The 15,952-nt window shown below is 44.1% G+C and overlaps 1 protein-coding gene across 1 annotated transcript; it reads right to left on the bottom strand.

Moving 5' to 3' along the window:
* Positions 1–11,322: 11,322 nt before the first annotated feature.
* LOC142264312 (uncharacterized) lies at positions 11,323–15,741 on the bottom strand. The gene is made up of 2 exons (XM_075332248.1): positions 15,624–15,741; positions 11,323–12,829 (listed from the first exon to the last, which is right to left on the bottom strand). The coding sequence occupies exons 1-2, from the start codon at positions 15,700–15,702 to the stop codon at positions 11,418–11,420; spliced, it is 1,491 nt and encodes a 496-aa protein (XP_075188363.1). The 5' UTR covers positions 15,703–15,741; the 3' UTR covers positions 11,323–11,417.
* Between the last annotated feature and the right edge of the window lie 211 nt (positions 15,742–15,952).

Here is a 15,952-nt window from a genome sequence, read left to right as displayed (position 1 = left end):
GCACTTTGCACAAGGAGAAGCTGTATGGGAGAGTGATGCGAAAGAAGCCGTTTCTGCAAGCACACCACAAACAGAGTCGCCTGAGGTATGCAAAAGCACATTTGGACAAGCCAGTTACATTTTGGAAGAAGGTCCTGTGGACTGATGAAACAAAGATTTAGTTTTTTGGTCATACAAAAAGGCGTTCTGCATGGAGGCAAAAAAACACGGCATTCCAAGAAAAGCACTTGCTACCCACAGTAAAGTTTGGTGGAGGTTCCATCATGCTTTGGGGCTGTGTGGCCAATGTTGGCACTGGGAATCTTGTTAAAGTTGAGGGTCGCATGGATTCAACTCAGTATCAGCAGATTCTTGACAATAATGTGCAAGAATCAGTGACGAAGTTGAAGTTACGCACTGGATGGATATTTCAGCAAGACAATGATCCAAAACACCGCTCCAAATCTACTCAGGCATTCATGCAGAGGAACAATTACAATGTTCTGGAATGGCCATCCCAGTCCCCAGACCTGAATATCATTGAACATCTGTGGGATGATTTGAAGCGGCTGTCCATGCTCGGCGACCATCAAACTTAACTAAACTGGAATTGTTTTGTAAACAGGAATGGTCAAATATACCTTCATCCAGGATCCAGGAACTCATTAAAAGCTACAGGAAGCGACTAGAGGCTGTGATTTTTGCAAAAGGAGGATCTAAAAAATATTGATGTCACTTTTATGTTTAGGTGCCCATACTTTTGCACGGGTCAAATTTTGTTTAAATGCGGATTGCACATTTTCTGTTAGTACAATAAACCTCATTTCAATCTAGAAATATTACTGAGTCCATCATTTCATTTATTAGATATATGAAACTGAAATAGCTGTTGCAAAAAACCCAAATTGTTGTAAAGAAAAAAGGTTAACATTAATAGGGGTGCCCAAACTTTTTCATATGACTGTATATATATATATATATATATATAAATATTATATGCTAGCTGTACTACCTGGCTTCGCCTGGGTTAATAACTGCAGTTAACAAAATAGAATGTATTAACAAAAATGTATTCTGCACACAAAAACCACAAAACAAGTAGATAGAAATATAATTATTAACAACATATATTTCAACACCACAGATATTCCACACAGATGTAACTAAATTGGCCAAGTAATGTGCTCAGTCTCTCTTTTCCCGTCTGTCTCTTTCCCCGTCTGTCTGTCTCATTCTTTGTCTGTCTCTATCTCTGTTTCTTTCCCCATCTGTCTCTTTCCCAGGTCTGTCTCTTTCCCAGTCTGTCTCCCCATCTCTTTGTCTGTGTCATTTCCTGTGTGTCTATTTCCCTGTCTGCCTGTCTGTCTGTCTCTATCTCTCTGTCTCTCTCTATCAGTCTCCCCACCGACATATTATTACCTCACATATAAGCTTCTTATACTATGAATGTCTTTTGTTCCTATAGCAACCAATCACAGCTGCTACTAATAACCTGTAGTTCCAGGCTCCATTTACTTTAATGGAGGCATGTTTTTTTGGAGAGTAACTGTAAATCACGGTTTTAAATTTTCATGTCAAAACAGTCTACGACATACCGTGTCACATGAGGTTGAGGGGTCTATGCCAAATTTCGTGATTGTAAGTGCTACGGTGCGGATACACTTTTCGTTTCCCTTTTTCCCCATTATGTAGATAGGGGCAAAATTGATTGGTAAATTGGAACGCGCGGGGTTACAATTTCGCCTCACAACATAGCCTATAACGCTGTCTTGGTCACACACACACACACACACACACACACACACACACACACACACACACACACACATTCAGCTTTATATATTAGATTTTCATTCCTTTGCATCAGTTTTATTCCTATGTCATCCAGAGTCTGCAGCTATGCCTGATAAGTATTTTGTTTTTTCTTCCGGAGATTAATTCGTTCACATTTATTTTTCGGTCTTTTTGTTTGCAATTTATGGGAATTGTGTAATCTCAGTGGTTTTTCCTTGTGAGAGTTTATTCTCTTAGTCTGGGTTTTGTTTTAGGCTGAATTGTATTTATGTGCATTTCTGCTTAACCTTTGAAGTCTATGCCTAATTAAATGTTTGAGAAAATTCTTTGTTTCTTGCATAAGAATAAGCGTTCTTTCTGCACTATTTTTTTATTACGATTTATTCACAGCAAGAAGAGAGTTTTTACTCCCAGTTTGATTTGGAGTTTGTACTTGCACAAGAGTTCCTGATATAGTGGGTGGAAAAATCATGTGATCTTTAACCCCTTCACCCCCGGCCACTAAAACACCCTAATGACCGGGCCATTTTTTGCAATTCTGACCAGTGTCACTTTGACAGGTTATAACTCTGGAACGCTTCAACGGATCCTGGCGATTCTGAGATTGTTTTTTCGTGACATATTGTACTTCATGTCAGTGGTAAATTTAGGCCGATATTTTTTGCGTTTATTTGTGAAAATTTAGGAAATTTGGCGAAAATTTTGAAAATTTCGCAATTTTCAAACTTTGAAAATTTATGCCCATAAATCTGAGAGATATGTCACACAAAATAGTTACTAAATAACATTTCCCACTTGTCAACTTTACATCAGCGCAATTTTCGAAACAAATTTTTTTTCCGTTAGGAAGTTAGAAGGGGTCAAAGGTCATCAGCAAATTCTCATTTTTCCAACAAAATTTACAAAATAATTTTTTTTAGGGACCACATCACATTTGAGGTGACTTTGAGAGGCCTAGGTGACAGAAAATACCCAAAAGTGACCCCATTCTAAAAACTACACCCCTCACACTGCTCAAAACCACATCCAATAAGTGTATTAACCCTTTAGGTGCTTCACAGGAACCAAAGCAATGTGGAAGGAAAAAATGAAAATTTTACTTTTTAACACAAAAATGTTACTTTAGCCATAAAATTTTCATTTTTACAAGGGAGAAAAGAGAAAGTGCACCATACAATTTATTGTGCATGTTCTCCTGAGTACGCCGATACCCTATATGTGGTAAAAATCAATTTTTTGGGCGCACGGCAGAGCTCGGAAGGGAAGGAGCGCCATTTGAATTTTTGAACGCAAAATTAGCTGCACCTGTTAGCGGACGCCATGTCGGGTTTGAAGACCCCCTGAGGTGCCTAAACAATGGAGCTCCCCTACAAGTGACCCCATTTTGGAAACTAGAGCCCTCAAATAATTGTTCTAGATGTTTGGTGAGCACTTTGAACACCTGGGGGCTTCACAGAAGTTTATAGCGTTGAGCCGTGAAAAGAAAAAAAAAATGTTTTACCACAAAACGGTTGCTTCAACTAGGTAGCTTTTTTTTCACAAGGGTTACAGGAAAAAATGCACCATAAAATGTATTGTGCATTTTCTCCTGAGTACGCAGATACCTCATATGTGGTGGAAATCAAATGTTTGGACACACAGCAGTGCTCGGAAGGCAAGGAGCGCCATTTGAATTTTTGAGTGCAAAATTAGCTGCACCTGTTAGCGGACGCCATGTCGGGTTTGAAGACCCCCTGAGGTGCCTAAACAATGGAGCTCCCCTACAAGTGACCCCATTTTGGAAACTAGAGCCCTCAAATAATTTTTCTAGATGTTTGGTGAGCACTTTGAACACCTGGGGGCTTCACAGAAGTTTATAGCGTTGAGCCGTGAAAAGAAAAAAATTTTTTTTTACCACAAAATGGTTGCTTCAACTAGGTAGCTTTTTTTTTCACAAGGCTATCAGGAAAAAATGCACCATAAAATGCATTGTGCATTTTCTCCTGAGTACGCAGATACCTCATATGTGGTGGAAAGTAATTGTTTGGGCGCATGGCGGGGCTCAGAAGAGAAGGAGCGCCATTTGACAGCAAAATTGGTTGGAATCATTAGCGGACGCCATGTCACATTTGGAGACCCCCTATGGTGCCTAAACAGTGGAGCTCCCCCACAAGTGACACCATTTTGGAAACTAGAGCCCTCAAATAATTTTTCTAGATGTTTAGTGAGCACTTTGAACACCTGGGGGCTTCACAGAAGTTTATAGCGTTGAGCCGTGAAAAGAAAATTTTTTTTTTTTTTACCACAAAACGGTTGCTTCAACTAGGTAGCTTTTTTTTTCACAAGGCTATCAGGAAAAAATGCACCATAAAATGTATTGTGCATTTTCTCCTGAGTACGCAGATACCTCATATGTGGTGGAAAGTAATTGTTTGGGCGCATGGCGGGGCTCAGAAGAGAAGGAGCGCCATTTGACAGCAAAATTGGTTGGAATCATTAGCGGACGCCATGTCACGTTTGGAGACCCCCTATGGTGCCTAAACAGTGGAGCTCCCCCACAAGTGACACCATTTTGGAAACTAGAGCCCTCAAATAATTTTTCTAGATGTTTGGTGAGCACTTTGAACACCTGGGGGCTTCACAGAAGTTTATAGCGTTGAGCCGTGAAAAGAAAAAAAATTTTTTTTACCACAAAACGGTTGCTTCAACTAGGTAGCTTTTTTTTTCACAAGGGTAACAGGAAAAAATGCACCATAAAACGTATTGTGCATTTTCTCCTGAGTACGCAGATACCTCACATGTGGTGGAAAGTAATTGTTTGAGCGCATGGCGGGGCTCAGAAGAGAAGGAGCGCCATTTGACTTTTCAAACGCACAGACGCAGTGCACTGATCGGCCGCTGCAGGACGCACGGTCGGATGCGATAAAAAAAAGCGTCGGGGATACGTAAAAAAAAAAGTCACGCCAAAATTTGACCATGGATGCAGATACGTTATGTGCATCCCTGATCAGCGCTTGGCGGGATGCACGGACGGATGCGATACAAAAAGCGTCGCAAATACGGAAAAAAGTCACGCCAAAAATTGAGCAGGGATGCCGATCCGTTATCTGCATCCCTGATCAGCGTTCGGCGGGACGCACGGACGGATGCGATACAAAAAGCGTCGGGGATACGGAAAAAAAAGTCACGCCAAAAATTGAGCAGGGATGCCGATCCGTTATCTGCATCCCTGATCAGCGCTTGGCGGGACGCACGGACGGATGCGATACAAAAAGCGTCGGGGATACGGAAAAAAAAGTCACGCCAAAAACTGACCACGGATGCAGATCCGTTATCTGCATCCCTGATCAGCGCTTGGCGGGACGCACGGATGGATGCGATACAAAAAGCGTCGGGGATACGGAAAAAAAAGTCACGTCAAAAATTGAGCAGGGATGCCGATCCATTATCTGCATCCCTGATCAGCGCTTGGCGGGACGCACGGACGCGATACAAAAAGCGTCGGGGATACGGAAAAAAAAGTCACGCCAAAAATTCAGCAGGGATGCTGATCCGTTATCTGCATCCCTGATCAGCGCTTGGCGGGACGCACGGACGGATGAGGTGTAAAAATGGACAGGGGATACGGAAAAAAAAAAAAAAAGTTATACTCACAGTACCCAGAGGACTAGCAGGAGGATCACTGACCAGAAGAGCTGCAGAGGAACAGATGGCAGAGAGATGGACAGCTTTACAGGAACAGCAGGCAGATCAGCAGAATGCCCAGGAAGGACCCAGCGATGGACGCAGATGTGATCAGGCCGGTGAAGACAGGTAAGAGGACGTCGGGGGAGAGCAGAGGGGGAGAGGGGGGGTGAGAGCAGAGGGGGGGGTTGAGAGCAGAGGGGGGGGAGCAGAGGGGGGGTTGAGAGCAGAGGGGGGGAGAGCAGAGGGGGAGGGGGGAGAGCAGAGGGGGAGACCGGAGAGGGAGCTGCAGAAGCAGAATAGAGATAATGGGGGAGGCAGTCAGATCGCGGGGGGAGCAGATCGGGATGTCGGGGGGGGGGGTTGGGGGGAGCAGATCGCGGGGGGGGGCTATCACGGCAGCGCGCAGGGGCACCACGGGAGCGCGCACGGGCTGCAAAGTGAGCACAGTACTCACGTGCAGCAGATCGCAACAGGGAAGCACATTGGCAGGGGGCAGATCGCGGCAGGGAAGCACATGGCAGGGGGCAGATCACAGCAGGGAAGCACATAGCAGGGGGAGATCGCAGCAGGGGGCAGATCGCAGCAGGGCGGCACATCAGGGAGCATGCAGGGGCCATCACGGGAAGCGCGCAATACTCACGTGGAGCCGGAGCGGCGGTGACATCGGCGGCGGCAGCAGCGGTGGCGTGGTACCACAAGTACCAGCCACTGCACGCTGCAAACATGTTGGGGGAGGGCTCGCAGGCCAGCACAGGCCTGGGGAGGGCGGCCACCGACAGATCAGACCGCCCCACTGCACACTGATTGGAGCGATTGCGCGTCATAGCACGATCGCTCCAATCAGTGCTGCAGGGGCTGGGGGCGACATGTTTGAGGTCCACCTATGATATGCTGCAGCAGCTGCGGCATCTCATAGCTGGATCTCACAGGATCGCACTAATTCGGGCATTATTTTTGCCGAAATTAGTGCGATCGATGTGGTTGGCGGTTCAGATTTGAACAGCCAATCACATCGCTCGTCGATAGGGGGTGGCGATGCCTCCCCCCCTGGGGTCAAGCAAAGGTCCCCTGCTGTAAGAAACAGCAGGGGACATCATTTGAAAGCCGTTGCTATGGCCACGGCAATCAAATGAAGTTTAGGCCGTAAAATTACGTCCCTGGTCGTTAAGTCACGTTAAAATAGGACGTAATTTTACGGCCCGCGGTCGTGAAGGGGTTAAGGCATTTTTGATTATCAGGTGTTGGTATTTTTTCAGGGTTTTTGCTGGCTGCAATCAGTAATCTTTTCTATTCTTTTTGTATCTAGCTAGCAGGGCCTCACTTTGCTTAACCCTATATTAACCATCTGTGTGCGGTCTTTTTCCTTACATCACCGTTTTTATATGTTGGAGGCTTTTCTATCTTTTTTGGCTGCTCTGAGGCAAGTCAGGATTCCTCATTCTATCTTTGAGGCTAGTTAGTTTTCAGGTGGTGACAAGGCGTCTAGGTTGGTTAGGATTGCTCCACTGCTACGTCCAGTTGTGTATGTGTAGTCAGCGGATTGCAGCCAGCTAAGTTTCCGACTATTGTGCATTATTTTCTATCTCTTATGGGATTTTTGCAAGATCATTTGCAGTGGTCTACTGACCATAATAGTCCGGGCATAGTGACTTTCTGGAGTGGGGACCTGGACTTGATTCTCGAGGTCACAGAAATCAAAGTACCCAAACGATCAGAGGCAACCCTGCTTTATATGTTTCATATGCCAGAAAAGGCCTATAAGAAGTCAATTCTAAGGTATCTATTTCTGGCTGCCAAGGCGGTCATCCCACGCCACATGAACTACGTTGAGCCTCCTTCTTTGGAGGAATGGTTTGTGGAAATAGGCATAACCTACCGCATGAAGAGATTTGTGTCCCAGTCTCGCAGGAAGGCTGCAGCCACCGCCACCAGGTTGTTCCATTGGGAGTAATTTGTGTCGGGTCCCAAGTTTCTTTCCTCACGTTTGCCTCTGCCTGGTCCCCCCATTGGGGTGTGTGTGTGATGTTTGTCCTCTTATTCATCGTTCTCACACTGCTGGGACAGATTTGGTCCTCGAGGTCTCTCCCCACCCTTCCTTACTCAGACTTAACTACAATATTCTATCCTAACTCGTTCCAACCTTTTTTTCCTTTTTCTTCTTTCCTCTTTTAATGACTCGGATATTTCCCACTCGTAGGATTATACCCTTATAAATGCTTGTTATGTTGTATCCGAGGGTGTCTACCATTTCATCAGTTTTGTTGTTTCTTTTCTTTATGAAAACTTAATAAAATATTAAAACTGAAATATTTGGTCACTACTTTATCCACTGAAGAGATATCTTCCTTCTCCTCTATTACCTTATCTGGTAGTGATGACGGACCTTGTAAAGAGTCTGACTGACTCCATGGGGCTGTGTCCTCTTCTTGGGTGCTGGGGCTGCAGTAAGAAGAGGCTGGGAGAAGGATGCTAGAGAAGACTGAATCTCCTTACATTTCAGGCTTCTTAATTCTTCAATGAGCGAGGGTTGTTCCTCTCTAACTACTCGGTCAGTACAGGTTAGGCATAGTTTCTTATTATGGCCTGAAGGAAGCTTCTTGCTACACCACACATTTACGGCTGGAGGTCTTCTCCTTCTTGGGTGCCACATTCTTTTCTCCCCCGATCTTCCCCCAAGTTGCAGTATACTCACTGAACAGGGGGCTTTGCTTGGGCTTCACAAAAGCAGAGTGGGTAGAGCGATCTCCCTCCATCCTCAGTCCAGCCTGGAGAGTGCTTTCACTGGGATCTTTATGCAGTCCGGATGATATCCCAGCTTCCCACTGTGTGGGTGACTCCACCTCCTCCATCGGACAGGAGGGGCACAGGCCACCTAACGGGGCGAGTTCCTGGTTTACTGCCACAGGTCTGTGATTGTGTGTGCCTTCCACAGTGGAACACATGAAATCTGGAAGTGATGCTGGCAAGGAGCGCCCGATGACGTCACTTCATACGCGCCCCACCGTACGTGAGAGAGAAGTGCCAGAGAGTTCTGGGAGGCCCACAGCAAGTCAGCCTGCTCCGCTTTACCTCCAAGAGGTGCAGGCATGTCCCGAATCTGGAGGAGACAGGAGCAGCAATGGAGGAGGAAGCAGGTTGACTCAGACCTCAGCTGCCCGGTTGATAAGGAAGTATGTATGTGGCGTTCTCATCACCGGCCACGGAAGCACCGCTGGTAACCTCTTCGTGCCCCTAAGGGACAGGAAACAACACTGGAGATGGGGAGGAGTTATTTAACCTCTTTGTGTTTCCTATCCCTATTAGGGCAGAACGTTAACTTCCTGTATGCTGTTGTGGATGACTAGATAAAAATAAAAATGTTTTATATTTTCCACTCTTAAGCACTAGGGAGAGCAGCTGCTGCAATCCTACTATAGACCTACTGTAGAACTAGCTTACATTACAACTGCAGTAAAAGTAGCTGGAATCTGTTCATGTGTGTGATGTCACCTGCCCCTCCTGTTCTGGTTATTTCCAAAAGGATGAGAATGAAGTTTAGGATCACAGGGCGATGCCATTTTGTTGCTGAGCACAAAGTAATCCTAATGTCTAAAGTGTCACTAAGGACAGCTGCACAGTGCTCCTTAAATACTGCTCTGCAGTACCTGTACCAGCAATGCTCTACCGCCCGCCCGCACTACTCTGCCGCAAGCATGCCTGCTATGCTCTGCCGCACGCAAGCCATCCAAAGCTCTGCTGTACGCACTCCCCCCAAATTCTCTGCCGCAATGCCCTGCCGCACACACCCTCGCAATGCTGTCTCATGCAGGCTCCCAATGCTCTGCAGCACGCACGCCCCCCCCCCCAATGCTCTGCTGCATGTACGCCCTCAATGCTCTGCCGCACGCACGTCCCCCAGTGACTTTCGATCTTACTTGGTTTGGGGCTCCATGCCAGATCTTGCCTCGTGTGGGTAAGTATAATGAGAAAGGTCAAGAATCAGCCCAGAATTACACGGGAGGACCTGGTCAATGACCTGAACAGAACTGAGACCACATTCTCAAATATTACCGTAACACACTATGCCATTATGGATTAAAATTCTGCAGGGCATGCAAGGTCCCCCTGCTCATGCCAGCACATCAAGGCTCATTTGAATCTTGCCAGTGACCATCTGGATGATCCAGGGAGGCATGGGGGAAGGTCATGTGGTCAAGTGAGACCAAAATAGAATTAAGGGGGCTTTACACGCTGCGACATCGCTAATGCGGAGTTGTTGGGGTCACGGAATTTGTGACGCACATCCGGCCGCATTAGCGATGTTGCTGCGTGTGACACCGATGAGCGATTTTGCATCGTTGCAAAAACATGCAAAATCGCTCATTAGTGACATGGGGGTCCATTCTCGATTATCGTTACTGCAGCAGTAACGATGTAGTTAGTCGCTCCTGCGGCAGCACACATCGCTATGTGTGACGCCGCAGGAACGAGGAAGCTCTCCTTACTTGCCTCCCAGCCGCTATGCGGAAGGAAGGAGGTGGGCGGGATGTTATGTCCCGCTCATCTCCGCCCCTCCGCTGCTATTGGGCGGCTGCTCAGTGACGTCGCTGTGACGCCGCACGGACCGCCCCCTTAGAAAGGAGGCGGTTCGCCGGTCACAGCGACGTCGCCGGGCAGGTAAGTATGTGTAACGGGTCTGGGCGATGTTGTGCGGCATGGGCAGCGATTTGCCCGTGTCGCGCAACAGATGGGGGCGGGTGCCCACACTAGCGATATCGGGACCGATATCGCAGTGTGTAAAGTAGCCTTTAGTGTTAGAGCATTGAAGATGGGTCGAGGCTAGGTCTTACAGCATGACGATAACCTGAAACACACAGACAGGGCAACTAAGGACCTGAGCCTAAAAGAAAATCTTTGGAAGGATCTGAAACTCAATGCAGCCCAGAAACCTGAAAGATCTGGAGAAGATCTGTATGGAGGAGTGAACCAAAATCCCTGCTGAAGTGTGTGCAAACTGTGTCAAGAACCGTAGGAAACGTCTGACCTCTGTAACTGCCAACAAAGGTTTCTGTGCCACATGCCAAGTTCTGTATTTCCATTGTATCAAATACTTAATTCACGCAATAAAATGTAAATTCATTATTTAAAAATCATGCAATGTAATTTTCTGTATTGTTTTTTTTATTCTGTCACAGTTGAAGTTACCTACAATAAAAATTACAGCCCTCTCCATTCTTTGCAGGTAGGAAAATTTGCAAAATAGTCCATTTATCAAATTCGAATATTGTAAGAATAAGCTTCTTACCTTTTGATACAGCTTGAGTTGCCTTTCTGAGGAAGACAAGGTGGTTGGATCAGCGGTTCTCAGGAATAGTGGGTCGCTGTTGAGGCACTAGATTTTGTTGTCACCATTCAGCATGGGACATATAAGATTGTGTGTGTGTGGTCCTAATTAAATTATAAAGATCATGTATATGTATATATATATATATATATGTATGTATGTATGTATGTATGTATAGGATACGCCTCTCTAAGACAAAGTATCAGAAGTAGCTCTCCCTTTGTCTCAAACAAATAAAATAATACATCATCATCACCTATATAAACTTTTTAGTTTCACATTCCTGAACTTCACTTTTAACAAAGAAATTGAAACTATACAAGTCCTTATCTAAAGTAAACAGAGGTCTCTGCTGCATTACACCAAGGGAGACACAGTACAGACAAAGACAAAATGGAGTGTAGATTTAACAAAACGAATTCTGCTCTCATTCAAACAGTACACAAACGGATGAATAAAGAGTACAACTTGACTAAAAACAAAAAAAACGTTTTTTCTCTCTATCAAATATTAAGAAAAAAATGTGTAAAACGATGAATAGTTTGTAAATGATCCATCATAAAAAGTGCACAACCGTAATGACATAAAATGAACTCTTTATTAACAGATAGTAAAAGTCTATTAAGATTTACTAAAACAGACATTCTATTCATGACTATGGCTTCACTCCTGTTTGAATTTTCTCATGTCTAATAAGATTTGATTTCTCAGCAAAACATTTCCCACATTCTGAACATGAATATGAATTCTCTCCTGTGTGAATTCTCTCATGTGTAATGAGCTCTGATTTGGAAGCACAACATTTCTCACATTCTGAACATGAATATGGCTTCTCTCCTGTGTGAATTCTCAAATGTTTTACAAGATTTGATTTCAAAGTAAAACATTTCCCACATTCTGAACATGAATATGGCTTCTCTCCTGTGTGAATTCTCTCATGTGTAATGAGCTCTGATTTGGAAGCAAAACATTTCTCACATTCTGAACATGAATATGGCTTCTCTCCTGTGTGAATTCTCAAATGATTTACAAGACTTGATTTCAAAGTAAAACATTTCCCACATTCTGAACATGAATATGGCTTCTCTCCTGTGTGAATTCTCTCATGTCTAATAAGACTTGATTTCTCAGCAAAACATTTCCCACATTCTGAACATGAATATGAATTCTCTCCTGTGTGAATTCTCTTATGTGTAATGAGATGTGATTGCCGGGAAAAACATTTCCCACATTCTGAACATGAATATGGCTTCTCTCCTGTGTGAATTCTCTCATGTGTAATGAGATCGGATTTGGAAGCAAAACATTTCTCACATTCTGAACATGAATATGGCTTCTCTCCTGTGTGAATTCTCAAATGTTTAACAAGACTTGATTTAAAAGTAAAACATTTCCCACATTCTGAACATGAATATGGCTTCACTCCTGTGTGAATTCTCTCATGTGTAATGAGATCTGATTTGTCAGCAAAACATTTCTCACATTCTGAACATGAATATGGCTTCACTCCTGTGTGAATACTCTCATGTCTAATAAGATGTGCTTTCAGAGCAAAACATTTCCCACATTCTGAACATGAATATGAATTCTCTCCTGTGTGAATTCTCTTATGTGTAATGAGATGTGATTGCCGGAAAAAACATTTCCCACATTCTGAACATGAATATGGCTTCTCTCCTGTGTGAATTCTCTCATGTGTAATGAGATCGGATTTGGAAGCAAAACATTTCTCACATTCTGAACATGAATATGGCTTCTCTCCTGTGTGAATTCTCAAATGTTTAACAAGACTTGATTTAAAAGTAAAACATTTCCCACATTCTGAACATGAATATGGCTTCACTCCTGTGTGAATTCTCTCATGTGTAATGAGATCTGATTTGTCAGCAAAACATTTCTCACATTCTGAACATGAATATGGGTTCACTCCTGTGTGAATTCTCTCATGTCTAATGAGACTTGATTTCTTAGCAAAACATTTCTCACATTCTGAACATGAATATGGCTTCTCTTCTTTGTGACTTTCACTTCCCTTAGCATTCTGTGTTGACCTCCTGGTACAGTCATCTGCCATAAATAAAATTGAAGTTATAAGCTTTTAATAATATAACCTCAAACATACACAGGCACACATAAATCCATACGAATTCCAAAGTGTATAGTTTTGTACTTTAAAAGGCCTATGTGACAGAAAATACCGAAAATATTTTAAAAACTGCACCCTTCAAAGTGCTCAAAACGACATTCAATAAAATATATCTACAAAAGCATATCCAGTTGCACTCAATAATATAAGGATACTTTGGCATTGCATTACTGCTGTAGAAATATTAGACAAACGGGATTAATACATAGGTAAATGAGTAAATGAGAAAAATGAGTAAAACTATATATGCATTGCATTACTGCTTTAGAGATATTTGTAAAGTGAGATTCTTAGCTTATCTATTGACCAATCCATGTGAGCCCGATAACCTTGACAAGCACCTGACCAAGCACTCTGCCCTATAGCCTATAGATGTGTCTACCATCTTATTTAGCCAGGAACCCATCTGCCCAGATATGCAGATTTTTAATCCCACAGAGGCATTTAAAGATTAGGTTCCCAATATAATGAGATCACCTTGTCGAGGTTATCGGGCTCACATGGATTGGCCAATACATAAGCTAAGAATCTCTCTTTGCAAATATATCGAAAGCAGTAATGCAATGACTGTCTTTTTACTCATTTTTCACATTAGCTATGTATTTATCCTTTTTTTGTAATATTCCTACAGCAGTAATGCGTCACAGAAATTAAAGCAATGTGGAGGGAAAAAAATAAAGATTTACATTTTTCCCACAAAAGTGTTGCTTTAATCACAAATTTTCATTTTCCCAAGGGTAAGATGAGAAAATGGACCATAAAATTCTGTTGTGCAATTTCTCGTGTGTACGCCGATACCCCAAGACTCGGAAGGGAAGGAGCACCATTTGACTTTTGGAGAACAAAATTGGCAGAAATAGAGGATGCCATGTCACGTTTGTAAAGCGCTTGATGTGTCTAAACAGTGGAAACACACCCCACAAATCTCATTTTGAAATCTACACCACTGAAGGAATGTATCTAGGTGTGGAGATCATAGGAGTACTCCTATATTGGGCAAGTGGTCTTTAGCAGACCCCCAGCTAATATGGCGACCCCTAACGAACCCAATGATAAATGTTGCTGAAGGCGTTGGATATGTTGAACATTGTACCCCATTGGCTACGTGCTGCGAATGCTGCTGTCAAAGATTGAAAGTTAACAGCAGTGGGTGAAGCTTACCTCCACTGAATAACCCAGGCATCATCTGTCAATAATGGAGACTCAGCTTCTGAGCCCGCAATAAGTAATAGGATCTAATAATATGTTACATATCAAGAAGGGGTTAAAGAAAACCTGACAGCTACAAAAACACTATTTACCTGCAGATATAGTGGTAATCTGAGTACCTAGCAAATAAATGATATCTATCTTGTTTATTGGAACAGTGTGTGACACTAGTCACTGCATGGACAAACCGTGAGGCAGGGTTATCAAATGTTCTGGGGTCAGATACAAAGAGAGCATGGCGTGAACTAAGGGGAAAGACAAAGGCGTAGTCCGGTCTGGGGTCAGAATATAAGGAGGATAGTGGATCAGGGCAAATGGATGGTCAGAGGAGGTCCAAGGTCTGGCAGCTATAGATCAGAGAACAGATAACCAATGCCCCGTGTCATGTGGTGTTCAGGCCCACAATCGCGGGGTGACGCTGCGGCATCGGACTCTGTTCACAGACAACCTGATCTTAGTTGCTCAGCCTCAGCTGAGTTTTTTCCACTGCTTTCCAGTCCTGCGTTAATTCCTGTGGAGTGGTGTGTGGCTCCTTGAGACTCAGAAGGCTAATTTCTATTCACCGGTCTTCTCCCTATTTAAGGTTTGAGAGTCTGTTTGTTGCTGCAGATGATAGCTACAGCTTATGCTCCTGTGATTCCGGTCTTTGTGGCGATCCTATTCTTGGTGACCAGTATATTGCTGTTTGAGTGTTGTGGAAGTTTCCCCGTTGTACATTTACTTCCTTCCTTATACTTTATTCCCTCCGATACACATACTGTGTCTTCTTTTTGTGTGCAGTGTGTATGAGTCTTGTTTTTTTCCTGTGTCTGTGGTATTTGTGGAGTTTGCATCTCCACTCCAGCTGGGGGGAGAGGGAGTGTTAGATCAGGGTTTGGACAGGAGTTAGGGTTAAGCTGGCCGTCCAGACCTGGATACCATCAAGCCTACCTCTGGGATAAGGAACAGCAAACGGACCCTAGTCTGTGGGCCATTTTTGGGGTCCCTGCTCCAGCTACCTTTACACCTCCAGGATACCCTGGGTTTGGGACTGACTACTCAGCTAAGCAACTGATCACTCAGAACAGGGAACCCTTGAAGAAACCAAGCACCTCCCAGTTTCAGGTTGAACTGAATTGTTGCTCAACAAACTAACAGCTTGGCACGGCCCTGATTCCATAGAGAGGCAAAATCGTCACTCACTGCGTACAAGACAGCGGAGGGATTGTGACACAGTAACTGCAAGGAGAAAATGCAGTTACATTCTCCCAGCAGCAGCTTGCTTCCAGTTACCAGCACAGTGGGAGAGGCTGAAACAGTCACCACTCACTACATAGTGAGTGCACAGTAATCAACCCGCTTGTTACTTGGCTGACAGCCTGTGAGCGGTAAGTCTGTTTCCCACACTTCATCAGTGACTGTATACGAGTGGCAGTAGGGAGAACGTAACTTCATTTTCTCCTTGCAGCTGGAAATGTGACTGTTCTCTATGTTATTTAATGGTGACACTTCATTGAGGAGGGTTACCTGTGGAAAGGTCTCTACTCCGTTCATCACCCCGCACATCCATTTCTCCTTTTTCCATTGTGTCTGCAGAGTTCTGCATATCTTTTCCCTGAATCTCAAAGCTGTAAAATAAATAATGTAAAAGTCACGGACAGAAGGAAAAGTCATGTGGAAGGTTCTAGATAGACGCTTATGCTACCAGAGCTGTATGGCACCTGAGACCAATCGATGCATGGCCTCTACGCCTCCTATATCGCCGTGCTGACCTAGAGTCAGTTCAGCAGGGATAGAAGCAGACGTGGCAGGAGCCACTTAGTGTGGTACATTATGACATTGGGATTTCCTTCATT

Source organism: Anomaloglossus baeobatrachus, unplaced genomic scaffold, assembly GCF_048569485.1.
Source record: "Anomaloglossus baeobatrachus isolate aAnoBae1 unplaced genomic scaffold, aAnoBae1.hap1 Scaffold_2647, whole genome shotgun sequence".
Lineage (NCBI taxonomy): Eukaryota > Metazoa > Chordata > Amphibia > Anura > Aromobatidae > Anomaloglossus > Anomaloglossus baeobatrachus.
This window is presented reverse-complemented; position numbering and strand designations above follow the sequence as displayed.